The 13,715-nt window shown below is 41.9% G+C and overlaps 1 protein-coding gene across 2 annotated transcripts in view; it reads right to left on the bottom strand.

Annotated features, from left to right (window-relative positions):
* PRKG1 (protein kinase cGMP-dependent 1) overlaps positions 1-13,715 on the bottom strand; it is a 361,241-nt gene that overhangs the window by 197,504 nt on the left and 150,022 nt on the right. For both annotated transcript variants that reach the window (XM_062496175.1, XM_062496174.1), the window contains exon 3: positions 5,794-5,907. In XM_062496175.1, the coding sequence (XP_062352159.1) occupies positions 5,794-5,907 (114 nt within the window). The remainder of the gene's footprint in view (positions 1-5,793; positions 5,908-13,715) is intronic.

Genomic DNA, 13,715 nt, shown 5'->3' with positions numbered 1-13,715 from the left:
TAACTTTTACTGAATTGGACCATATTTGAGCTTATTTTAGGGAGCTTGTTCTATGATTCCCTTAATGGAAGTTCATTGGAAGTGATGGACTTGAGATACAGGGAAGCACAACTGCTCCAGTAGAATCAATCAAATGTTTAAATTAATCCAGTGTCTCTGAGAAAGAAACATTGAATTACAATGGGCAAAATAATCTTTACAAACTGCATTTATGGACAGTGGGAAAGGCAGCTTGGGGTGATTTCATGTCATCAAGGAGCTTCTAAAAGTGGCTTTAGAGAACAGATGGCAGTGGCTGCTTTGGTTCTGAAACACAAATTGATCAGTTCTGGGTCTGTCTTGGTGCCAAGTGGCCTTTTGCTCTCCAATTACTACAAAAAAATAGTCTAGAATGAGAAATTTTATATCATGTGGGGCAAATCCAGCCCCTGTGCTGTCTGTTGCATTTTAATCTGGGAAAACACACTGAGTCCAAAAATTAATATTTAGGGCAAATATTCCATTGCATCCCCTTGTTTATCAAACTCTGCCCAAAGCAAAGCTTTACTGTTGACAGCAAAGTTCAGTCACCTCATTTCTCAGAGCTGCTCTGGCCATATTTCAAACATCAGCAACATTTTCGGTGACATCTATAAAAAGGGATGAAATGGGAGCTTTTATGAATTAATTATCTGACATCTGCTGTTAATATTAACTAATTTTTCAAGGGTTGCACAGAGAAAGTCATCATCTCCTTATAACCGTGTTTAAGTGATGGGAATCTCAGCTCATTCTGCTCTGCAATTAAATCAATGTGAAAAATATCAACAAAATTATTTCCACAAGTATTCCAACAGAAGCATTTCATTTCCCTGGCATCCTCCTTCTGTATCAGACACAACAAACAAGTCTTTGTTATTTATTGTTACTTCCATCTGCTTGGCCATACAGGTCTATAGAGTTTTTAGACATGGATTTAACACTGAAAGTTTTCCCCATAAATAAATACCCTGTCTTAAAGCTGCCCCTGATGCCAGAACCTCCAGGTGTTCTCCTGGAGAAGGATCCAGGGGGACCTCAGAGACCCTGCCAGGGCCTGAAGGGACACCAGGAGAGCTGGAGAGGGACTTGGAACAAGGGAGGGAGGAAGAGGACACAGAGAATGACTTCCCAGTGCCAGAGGGCAGGGATGGATGGGATATTGGGATGGAATTGTTCCCTGGGAGGGTGGGCAGGCCCTGGCACAGGGTGCCCAGAAAAGCTGTGGCTGTCCACCTGTTCAGCACTTCTTTAAAGCTGTAGAGAACGGGATAGGAAGTAAAGCCTGAAAAATCTTGTGAATCCTGGAATCCCAGACTGGTTTGGATTGGATGGGACCTCAAAGCCCATCCAGTGCCATCCCCTGCCATGGGCAGGGACACCTTCCATTATCCCAGGCTGCTCCAAGCTCCAGTGTCCAACGTGGCCTTGGACACTGCCAGGGATCCAGAAGCAACCACAGCTTCTCTAGGCAACCTTATTCAACACACCTGGGGATATTTCAAGTACGCAATGATCCCAGGAGGTAAATTAATTTTTCATTCTGTTTTCCCTATTTCTCTTGGATTAATCTGTCCCTCAGTAAATATTTTAGTTAGGATCACCCATACCTATGCCTGTATCACCAGAGCCACAGAGATGCTATCCTGAAGATGCTCCTGAAGAAGAAGAGGGGAAAAAAACTCCTGCTACACCTTGTCCATTGTCCTCAACATCATATTCTCATTATCGTCCCCTTGGAGGAATAATCCAATCCCATTTTGTCACATTACTTGAAAAATTTGTAAGGGTCACAGAAAAATACAGGCAGTGGAAGGGTGAGTTTAAATTACTTTCTCCCAGGATATATCCATTTATATTCCATTTATCTCCCATCAGGCACACCAGACTGGCTGGGCCATCCCGGGTTTCTTATCTCCATGTAATATCAGAGAGATTTTAATCAAACAGTTGAGTATCTAAAGTCAACTTCCTTCTAAAGTGTGTTTTAAGGAGAACTGGACAAACTTTACCCTGGCTCCTGTGATTGTTGGAGGAGAACATCTGAAGGTAACATCCTTCTGCAAGGCTTTTAACGAGTCTCTGCAGTTTTAATTGGCAACTCACTGCTGCCTTATTTTATCTCCCCAATTGTCCGTGTTACCAAGCTCCTCGTAAAGTTCTGTCATTCCTGAGGCTGCAGTGAGCAGGGCACAGGACTCCATTAAAACAAAAAACAGCAGTGAAAAATTCAAACTCATCCAGGCTTGGCAAGGAATGGCTGAGCTCCCGCCTTAATCCCTCTGTGCCGTGCTGGGTTTTGTACAATTAGTGCAGCTGGCAAGCACAGCAGCTTGAGGGACTCTTGTGCTGCCTTTTGAGGGCCAGCAAAAGGATTTACATAATTTAGAGTTTAATAACTTCAGCCTCTGCTTGCTTTTTTTTTTTTTTTTTTTTTAATAGTTCTCCTGAAAACACGGGCTGGTGTGGAGTGTAACTCCTCTGAAATCACCAGCCTCGTACGGAAATGTTTATAGGGAATGGTTTTATTTGAATTTTGCCTCCAAGAGAATCCATTTCAAGTGTTAAGACCACTTCTAAAATAAGCAGAACATTCTTAGAGGACAGAAAATCTGCTACTTCCACAAAATCCACCCTACATCAGCTGTAAAACTCTGCTCCATACATTATTATTTAAGAGGAATGAGCACTTCTGCACAATATTAACAGCAGAATAATTTCACTTCTTCTCATATATTTTCTGTTATCAAAATGAAGAATCACAATGTTTGAAACACAACCTGAATTCAGCTGAGGGTACTTCTGTCTGTTTTTTCTTTTTTTTGCTGACCTCTTATAGCTCTTTTTTTTTCCAACCATGTCTCTAAAAACAGAGGATCAGAGACATCATTTTAGATGTAGCCATAACAAGTGGTATTTTCCTCATTCTGAACCTAATCATTTGTTGGAATCAGGGAGAAAACTCAATGGTTCTGCTTTGAATTGCAAGCAGCATCCAGGCTTGCATGCAGGCACTTGAGAACTCTGGATATCAATACAGAGAGAGGGAGAAATTAGCTGTTGATTGGGATTTCACTGAGTGTGCAATGGAAGGTGATCTGTGAACATCAGGGAGTCAGAAAGCCTTTACAATTCCATACTTAGAGCAGACTGACCAGTTTCTACCAGAAGAAGAAAAAACAAACCAAAAAGTCCCCAAAACCCTCGCTAATATCTGGAAATGTAAAGCAGAATAAACACTGCAGAATAACCAAACAAAAACCAGATGTCAAAAACTGTACATTCATCTTAAAAGAAGGCCACATGTCAGGAGATGCCTTCCTGCCTTTCCTGGTGCTTCTCAACACCCAAGGGTTTGGGTTCTTCCCAGGCCCTGTTTGAACTCAAACCCACCCTGCTTTTATTTAAAATTGCAATAATAGGGAAAAAATATGTTTATAGTGATCCCAGGGCAGGCTTTTAAAAGCCCTGGACTGCCTTTCTTAAAGAGGTTGTTATGATACAGGAGTCAGATCAGAATCATTAAATTTTGACATCTCCTAAATTCTGTTACAAAGACAAAGCCCTTCCTCCAGTGATTTATATTTGAAGTTTGCTCCTGCAGAGCGAGCACGAGCTGAAGATCCCGTGTAGACTAACAGTGAGTAATGACACTAAAATCTTTATTATTTACAAACCAAAGCCAGGGTACACATAAAACCCAGTTCCAGCAGGAGATGTCAACTCAGCTGACACCTCATTGTGGCCCAGCTGCAACGCTGAGCTCCACACCCCCATAAATCCATCCTTCACTCAGCCCATGCTGCAACTTCATCCTCAGAAATCAGCACTTAATGTCCTTGTAATGAAGTACAGGCAGGCACATCAAAACACACTCCTTTCGCTCTGGAGATGATGGAAAGCTCTCTCCTGAAAACTGGGAAGCCTTGAGTGTTTCTCCAGATGGGAGCTGGATGATGCTCCCTGACACTTCTGCACCACCAGTGTTGACTGAGTGTCTGTTCTCACTGCAGTCACCAATTTCATTTCTCCCAGAATAAACCTTGGAATGATCCAAGTTATCCCCAGGCTTAACCGAGTATTTACCACCACTCACCTTTCTAGGGATTTACCACATTGATTGCTCATTTCCCAAAGGAACATGCTGCTCGAAGCTGTGTCAATGCCATGCCTTGAGAGGATGTGAACACCTCCACACCCTCAGCTCAGTGAGGGCGACCTGCAGCAGCTCCCCAAGCTCATCAGAACCCCAACTGTACTGAACCCCAACTGCACTAGCAAGAGAGAAAATTCCTCAAAGTCCCTCCCTGGGAAAGAGATTAAAAACCCAGCAGAACTCTAATTACACAATGCTGCTGGGAAAGGACCAGAGGAAAAACAAGGACAGACTCCTCTTCCCTGAGGCAAGGACTCTCTGAGTAGTGACCTTACACCTGCCCCCAGTTTAACCAGGACAAAGGGATTTGGGACTGGAAATTTGCTCAGGAGGGGAGCCTGAAAAGTGGAAAAGGCAGTAAGAGGAAAACTGACAGAGGGGTATAGTTCCCTGGGGGAGTCCCTTGCACAGCCACGTGAGGATGGCCAGAGGAGCAGAGTGGTTTTGGGGGATTCCACTCGGAGTGGAGGACCAGGTGCCTTTTAGCTCTGCATTCCTAAGGGGAACTAAACAACAGCCATCCTCCTCCCACTGCCTTTTCTAGGATGTGACCTTCCTCTCTTCTCCTTCCACCCCTCCCCAGCTGTATTTATCACACAAACCTGCTGCTTCTCTGAATTTCTCACCATCACCTGAAGTACCCAGCACTTATGTAAAGGCAAGGTTTTCACAGGTGAGAACAGAGAACATCAGTCATGTCCTTCAGCCCTACAGAGATCAGCACATCCTGCAGAAAATAATCCACTTATCTCTTCCTGCTTTCTCATTCCTGCCCACTTGTTCTTTTCCTTTCTCTCGTTTTGAAGCACAATTAGGTAGTTGGAAAAGACTTTCTTCTGAGCAGGGACTCACACGGCTCATTATTCTGGCACAAAAATACCACTGGTTTGTATTATTCAAGTTTGTACCTCTTGTTTGGATTACTCTGTGCCCTTCTGACTCCTCCCCCACAGCACCATAAAACCACACAACTATTTATAATCTCTCTCTGCCTCCGACACCACCATAAACTCTTGTCTTCAAGATCAAGGAGGACTGTGATATCCTATCCCAGGTCTCAACTCTGCATCTGAATTTTAACAAAAACCTATTTAACTTGTACATGACAATGTGATTTATTTCCTCTGCTTAATTGTGCAAGCCAAACCTTTGCCCAGAACATTCATAAAAGAAAACAGATAACACGAGAAGTGCTGAGGAGTTTAGAGCAGGGGGTCAAGTGCCATCCAGAGGTTGTTTTTTTCCTGATTTATTTTAATCAGTTTAGTGGGAAAACAGTGACTTGTCCTGAACAAAAACTAAGCTTGGCTTACTGAGTTTCCCTTGAAGACTTACACAGGTCAGAAAGGTTCTTCTAAGCAGTAAGAAAATAATCATCATGAGATTCAGCAGGAATTGTAAGGAAAACTGTGGTATAACCTTCAGGCTCCTCTGCATGGGCTAGGACCAACCTGAGTGACTGAACGAAGCATTTCCTCTGCATCTTCTTCACACAGAGTGGCTAAATTCCACACAAAAATCCATGCCCTAAAGACTTGAGTTCACTGAGAAAGTGAGACATTTAAAGAGGCTGCAACTGGCAAGTGAAGAGAAGAAAAAAACATCCAAAATGCTCTTACTTTTGACAGTAGCTGTCCGGGTGCAGTTGTAGAGGATGGCTAACTCCCCAAAAACTTTACCAGGTCCCATGGTGCAGAGCTTCACTCCCTCTTTTGTTACTTCAACCTTCCCATCTGTGAGAAAAAAAGAGAAAAAGACCATTTTTGAAAGGGCAATTAAATAAATGCAGACATTTTAAAATTAAGATTAATGGTTTTTTTAGATTTAACTTTTTAAATGTAATTGATTACAGGCCAGGTTGGATGGGGCTTGGAGCAACCAAGGATAGTGAAAGGTGTCCTTGGCCATGGCATGGGGTGGAACAGGATGAGCTTTAAGGTCTCTTCCATCCCAAACTATCCTGGGATTCATACTCCAAACAAAAAACACCAGAGCCCTACAACTCCTTCAAAAGAAATTAAATTATTATCATAAAATATTAAATATTAATTTATATTAAATTATAATTAATTAATTGATTATTATAATAATTAAATTATTAATTAAATTATTATAGAGATATTATGAAGGAGAGCACATATCCTCAGAAAAAGGTTAAAAAACAACTGTTGCATGCAGAAACTTTCAGGACTTGAGTGTTTTTTAATAGAGCATCTGTACAGTCAGGACATACTTACAGTACACTAAACTCAATGTGAACTTTGTTTCACCTCTTACACTTTCAGGTAAAATATCCCCCAATTTTTGTGTCCAAAAAGGAACAGATTTAGGTCTTTAACACCACAGATGAAAACGGTGGTGTAATTTTGCTCATTTTCTCTGAGAAAGTAATCCCTGAGAACACTCATCCATGAATAACAGAACTATTATTGAAGAGAAAATTACTCTGACCCGTGGATATTATTTAATTCTCATCTCTCCACCCCTTGCCTTTCTGAATATCTCATTTTATGAGGGGAAATCTGATTTATCAGTTTACCTTCACCATGCTGGGAAGGGATGTGTGAGGACAGGTTAAAATCCCAGGTTGGATGGAAAGAAAGGAGCTCAGGACCAACCTGGGAGGTTGGAATTTACCAATGTTTTAACTATTGGAGGGTCTGAAAACCAAGATTTGAAAAATAAGAGCCAGGAGAAGGGAAACAAAAGGGGACAGATGTGAGGGGGCCACAGGATTATTCCTGCCAAAAAAAGGAAGGGTGAGGAAAAAGAGCAAAGGTTTCGAATCCTAGCAGCCACTAAAAATCCTCCCCTGACACCCCAAACTGGGAAATAGCTTCAGGGATCATGGAATACAATCAGAGAATTGAAACACAGACTCCTTTAGGTTGGAAAATATGACTGTTTATCAAGCTGAAAGTGGCTGTTTCGTAAATATTATGACCTAAATGTTACCTGGGCTGTGGAAGTGTAAAATGGTGGCAGTGTTTTCTGTAATACAGAAACAGGGTTGGGGGGGGATCCAAATATCTTCATTACAGGTTAATTTTTATGACTATTTTTACAGTCATAAAATTTATTGATTCATTTCTTCATATTAAGTATCAATCTAACAAGAAGCACAAAAATAGGTGTTTATCTCAAGAATGAGCAATATCAACCTTTACTGGTCTCACACACTTCAGAGATTCCTAAGTTATTTTGAAGAATATAATTTTTTGTTAAATAGAATTGAGTTTCAGCATCTTTTTCTGCAAAAAGCTCTGATGGATAAAGCTCTACAACAAAAACCTGCAAAGGGAATGACTGCACCTAACTTTTGGCTCATGGGTTCCAAAGAAAGATGGACAATTCTGAGCAGTAATGCAGAGATGGGATCATGTTATTCCCAAGTGTTGAGGAGCACAAGAAACATATTGCTGCTGAAATTAAAATACTTCTTTTAAAAGTATCGAGAAGATTTCCCAGCACAATATTGCAGTATTGGCAAGACTACATAAAACTATGCTCTGTGGATTGGTAATTAATGTGCTCTTGCAATCTGAAACATTAAACACCTCACCACAAGATGTCCAGACCATGAGCAAAATTCACCTCTCATGGAATTAAAAGGTCAAAGGACTGCTGTAGGATTTTTTTTCCTATTTTCTTTTCCTACCTGCCAGCCTATACAGTGCAGTTTTCCATGGAGCAAACAAATTGTTCTGTATCATTTCAGATTGTATCAACCAGATACAGGAACCAAATGAAATACAACACAATATTGATCAAGTAATGGAGATACATCTGCAGCTTGCCTTGGCATCTCCATCAGACAAAAACACTAAATAATGCAAGAGATGCTTCTCTCCGGGTAGGAGAAATCAGAAAATGCTGCATTTCAGTCTAAATATTGAGCATTATTGAATTCGGCATTATAGTTAATTTACAGCTTGAGCTGATTTTGGGGAGTTTTAGCTGGCATACAAGCAATGCACTTTTCTGTCAGCTGTAAGAAGATATTCCATAGCAATGGGCAATGCATATGATTTTTCAAATAGAGCTTAAAGTAAAAATCTCAGTGTCTTCAGCTCCCCAGTTCCAAGGGCTCCAGCCATTCCCTTTCCAGGATGAACATGAGAACATGACCAGAGTTAAGGGTCAATAAAAGAGATCAATGCCTCCACAAGCTACCAGCCTGCTCCCAACAGAAATACCTCCAAAAATCCCTTGAACCACGCAGAACTCAAAAATATTTTGCGTTCTGCAGACTCCCCCCCAAGTCTCAGTCCCTTGGTTCTTTATCCTTGGACACTTCCAAGGATGGGGCAGCCACAGCCACTTTGGGCAACCTGTGCCAGAGCCTCACCTCACCTCACACTGTTGCTTTGCAACATTTCTGGGAGGTTCACTAAAACTTCATGAAATTAAGCTTTTCTTATGGAGAAAAACTCCTAGGAGTTGGACTTCAACAACGATGCTTGGGGATATTCCACGAAATCCAAGTGGAAACAGCTTCCCTTGCTGCCCTGGTCCCCAGCACACATCCCTGAGCCTTAGGCTCACTTTTCCAAATTAAAGTCCTCGTGCTAATTACACTGTAGTTGGAAATTTAATTGTGGGGCAATTAAAGTTTTAATTGCAAAGTGGCTGCTCGGAGGTCCGATGAAGATGTGCTAACACTGGTGTTTGTTTGGAAACACAAACTGATAATGGTCCACATTAGTCATGGAATTATTCATGGGGGTTGTGCCCCACCCCCTGGGAATCTTCCCCTCGTTCGAGGTGTTACACTTCAGAATGAGGGATATTTACAATATTAAAACTAAAGTCAGGATTTAGGGGATTTGTTTGGGTTTTTTTGTTTTGTTTTTTTTTTTTTTTTTTGGTCACAGCTTTCTTAAAATAGGCTGACACTGAATTACTCCTGGTGTATCTCCATCCCAGCTTCAGGAATCATGGAAATAATTCCTGGAAAATCATCTATACATGGAAAATCATAGAATGGTTTGGAAGGGATGTTTAAGCTCATATAGTGCCACCCCTGAAATGGGCAGGGACACCTCCCACTATCCCAGGGTGATCCAAAACCTGCCCTTGGACACTTCCAGGGATGGTGAACCTGTGCCAGGGCCTGTGCTCTGGTAGATTCCTGAATAACCTCCCAGGATGCCCAGTTAAACAGGGATCATTTTAACCACAGAAGAGGAAAAATACAGATGAATGAAGCACTTAAGAACAAAGCAGGATCCATTTTGTCCCCTACAATACCACCAGCAAAGCACTGAGGTTTTGTTTTGATGGGGACATCAGGGGGTTTGTCACTCTGAGTACACCCAATGAAACATGAAATCTCTGGCTGAACTGCATCCATGTCCCTCAAATGAATGGAAGGACAAAGTAAATGGCACTCATGTGACTCTCTCAATCAGGAGGATAATTTTTCCACCAATAAATAAAGTCGTTTTCTCTTTCTGGGCACAGAAGAAAACAGATTAAGTTGACCAGAGGAACTTGTCAGCCTGTGTGTAATTTATATAAAAGACTAAATTTTTGCAATGCATTATCAGCTCTCCCTTTTTCCTCCTGTCACAGAGGAAAGGACACCTGCTACTTCAAGCCAAATTCTTCCACAACTCCCAAATCCAAACAAATCTGAATTGTAAAGTTGCAAGAATATCCAAGGGAGTATCTGAGAACCCCAAGTGGATTTCTGTACAATAAGAGAGTTTCTTCTGTAGTCCAGTAAAGGCTTTAACAGTAGGAATGAGCCAGAGACATTCCTACCTTGTATTTCTCCATACCCAGGAGACACCCAAAGGGTGTCTTATTCTTTATTTTCAGTTTGTTTCATAATAATTCCTTATTTTCAGTTGCCTATCCCAGCAGTGCCTTTCGAATAAGGATAAGAGCAATGGATTTTAGTATTATTCACATTACTGGGCCCTCTTCAAGTCCTGGACCTTTAAAGAGACAAAAAAGGCTGGCTCTCCCATGAAAGAACTAATTATTCATCACATTCCCATGCCAGGTTGAAAACTGCAAAATAAAAAATACAAAAAATACAAAATAGAGAACTTCCAGTGAAAATGAGGAATGTAATAAAAGCAGTGTTCAGCACAAGCTCATGTATTCCTAGGATATAAATTTCATCCCACAACTCCAAAAATGCCAGGAAGGGTGGCAGGAGGATTCCCTCAATTTGGTGCAGGATTCATGAATGACTATTCAATATTTGATTTCATCTGTGCCTGTTTCACACTTGGACTGCAGCTTGATTTGCTGGATGCTATTCAAGCTCTGCTCTGAAAACTGAGGAATGATTGTTTGCAGAAAGTTTTCTTTAGGAAATATCGCTTTGGATCTGCAGATTTTCCTGAATAAGGCTGAATATATTTCAAAAATGGCACCTGAGATGAAGCACAAGTTACCCTTCAACACAGTGACAAGCCCCTGTGCATGCAGGAAATATAAGCCCTGACAGGTTTCTCCCTCACTCAAACTCAGGAAAGTTCTGACAGAATAACTACAATATCAGTGAGGAAAGAAAAATAAATAATGCATATTTTTCCAGATTTCAAGTTGTTTTCCCACTGCAAATTGTTTCAAAAGTACTTTGAATATGCAGAAAGTAGCATTTTTCCTCAGATATCTCCCTGGGAAAAGCCAAATAAATTCTGATAGTGTTTTCCAATCTTATTTTGTTTTAAGCTGGCACCTGCAGCAGGAGTTTAAAGCTCAGCCTTTTAGAGTTGTGCAAATGGAAAGGAACTGAACATGGAGCAGCCTGCAGACTGATGACCCTGCAGAGCCTCATCCGTATCCCATTCCCAAAAACCCTCCAGTGAGCTTTACCCTTGTTGGATAAAACCCAAGAGGAAGGACTATGAAGCAAGACCTGATTTTTGACTCTCAAACCTCCAGCTGTAACTGGTGACACTACAAGTCCCTTCAGCAAATGCATCTGGAGTTGAACAAACTGATTTTACCTCCTCTCAAACCCTCTAGGGGAGGCAGTCCCAGTGTGATGGAACTGGGGCAGTCCCAGTCCCAGTGTGATGGAACTGGGGCAGTCCCAGTGTGATGGAAATGGGGAAGTCACTGGGACAGTGTCCCCCAAACCAGACCCTGGAAATCCTCTTGCTGGGGAGGGATTTCCAGTGCCAAAATTTATTTAGAAGAGTCTGACACCAGCACAAACCCATGCCCAGGTGCCCCCAAAAACAAAAAGTATTTACCAAGCTGGCCCCACCTCCCTAGCAGGGACCTGCTACTAAAAAAATGACATCTTAAAACTGCTTTTTAACACGGGCTTTTAAGAAATAGTTTTGAAACTGGGCTTGAAGCCATGAATCAACATGCACCATGTGTACAGCCTGAAGCGGTGACTTCAGTAACACCTCTTGGATTTAAATCAAGGCACACTCCAGAGAAAGGATTACTGGAGATAAGAGCAGAACTCCATCCCAGTTTCCACCCCGGCTGCAGGAGCATTTTGAAAAGCAGGGAATGGAAAGAAAGGTGATTGCTGAAATCTGTAACAGCAGCCGGGGGGCAGAGAGGGGCTGGGAGAACTGAGAGCAGCTGAAAAAAGGATAAAGAAACTTCCCCTGGGCTTTAAAGGTAGGGACTAAAAGCCAGATGAGAGGAAGGCACAGAGCTCTGAGAGCCACAGTGGCAGCCTGTGGAGATCCCAGAGCCATTTAGGTTGGAAAAAATCCTCCAGGATCTTCCAATCCAAGCTGTGCCCAATTCCCCCATTCCTGACATGCCCATTGAAAGGAGAAGTGGAGTTAATTGGAATTAATTCTCCCAGAAGAAAAGTTCTACCTGCACAGGGATGGGCACTCCTAAGTATCTACTTCTGTGACTTACACAAGAAAACTCTGCAGCCAAAGCAAAATAAATGGGTTTTTCCAGGCACCTCCTTTCTGAGTTTGGATTTTTTTTTCTCTTAAGATGATGAGGATGATGGTTACTATTTTTTTATTACAGGTGGACTGGACCCACTCTCAAGGAGAGATGCACATCCTCAAAAACCATATAAAACATTGAAAAATATATACACAGACATATATTTATCCTGGTTTTCCAAGATCTTTCCAACTGCAGTATAGATCCCTGCTCAGGGTTATGGAGAGGTGACCTCCAGAACTCCAGCACAACCTTGATTCTTGTGTGTGACTCGCAGGCATTTTGCCTGGTGTAAGATTTCCTTCAGCATAAAGGCACACAGAGGGTTGTGTCACCCCAGAATGAGCACTGATCCCACACTCTCCCCATCAGCTGGACAGCTCCCAGAAAATGAACAGCTCTGCCTGACTCATCCATCAGGAGGCTGAAAAAAGGAGGGAGAGTGAAATCTGGGATCCTTGGGGAAAGCAACAGAAGGCGTGGTTTGCTCAGTTTGATTTTTGAGGAACTCAGGGAGTTACGCTGAAATTCAAGAAGATCTGCAGAGAGTGAGAGATGCTGGCAACTTATCCTCACACACACTCCCTTATCCCAGTCCTTCTGAAGCCCAGATGTGAACAAAAAGTGATCAGAGAGAAGGGATGAGTATCATATACACCCTGGATAAAATACTGAAAAGCTCAAATACCCCTCAGGGTATGCCAGTCTAATTTGCCTCACTCTTACCTTGATAAATAAGGAGTTTCAATCTCAAAAGCAAACAAACCCAAATGCAAACTGCTTTTCCCCCAAGCATTCTGTGGAAGGACACAGCCTGCCCTGCGGAGCTGCAGTGTTTGTCCCAAATTTTGATTCGGCACCTCTTAACCTGGAATTACAGCTCCAATTCCATGAGTGCAAACTGACCCTTTTTTGGTACTCAAAGTCTTTTGTGAACAAAACCCTGATTTGTTTCATTTTCACAGCCCTTCTAAGACACTTGGTTAAAGTTATCCCCCTAAAACACTGAGATGTTCCCAGTGGAATACACTGAGAAAAGACATATTTTGCTCACCTGCCTCAAACAGCTGTTAGATCCTGCCATCCAAATTTATTTCCCAGTTGCAAACCTCCTCCCTTGCTTTTCAGAGCTCTCACTTCCATTTCCTGGCTTTTAAAAATCGTTTGGAAGAATTTCAGCACAAGAGAAAACAGCTTTAAGTTGCCCCAAGGAAGGCTGAAATTGGATTTTGGGAAATATTTCTTCACAAGAAGGGTGGTCAGGCATTGAAAGTGGCTGATGGAAGAGGTGGAATCATCATCCCTGGAAGTGTTGAAAAGCCATGGGGATGGTAGCATCTGGGACATGGATTAGAGGTGCCTTGGCAGTGCTGGGTTAATGGCTGGACTCAGTCTTGGAGGGCTTTTCCAACCGAAATGATTCTATGTTAACCAAAATGTTAATGATTCTAATGTTAAAAAAAAAAAACCCAACAACCAAAACCCCAAAAGTTGAAGATAGAAACAAATAAAACAGAGGAACTGAGGAGTCTGTTTTAATTTGTCCTTCAATTAAGTGAAAAATCACTTTTGATATGTGACTGGTAAGTGATACTGGGACATGTAGTCACTCTAGTCTCATATCAAAAGATAACAGACCAAACCCAGA

The sequence above is a fragment of the Cinclus cinclus genome, chromosome 7 (assembly GCF_963662255.1).
Source record: "Cinclus cinclus chromosome 7, bCinCin1.1, whole genome shotgun sequence".
NCBI lineage: Eukaryota > Metazoa > Chordata > Aves > Passeriformes > Cinclidae > Cinclus > Cinclus cinclus.
The sequence above is the reverse complement of the archived record's forward strand: the minus strand, read 5'-3'. Positions and strand labels throughout refer to the sequence as shown.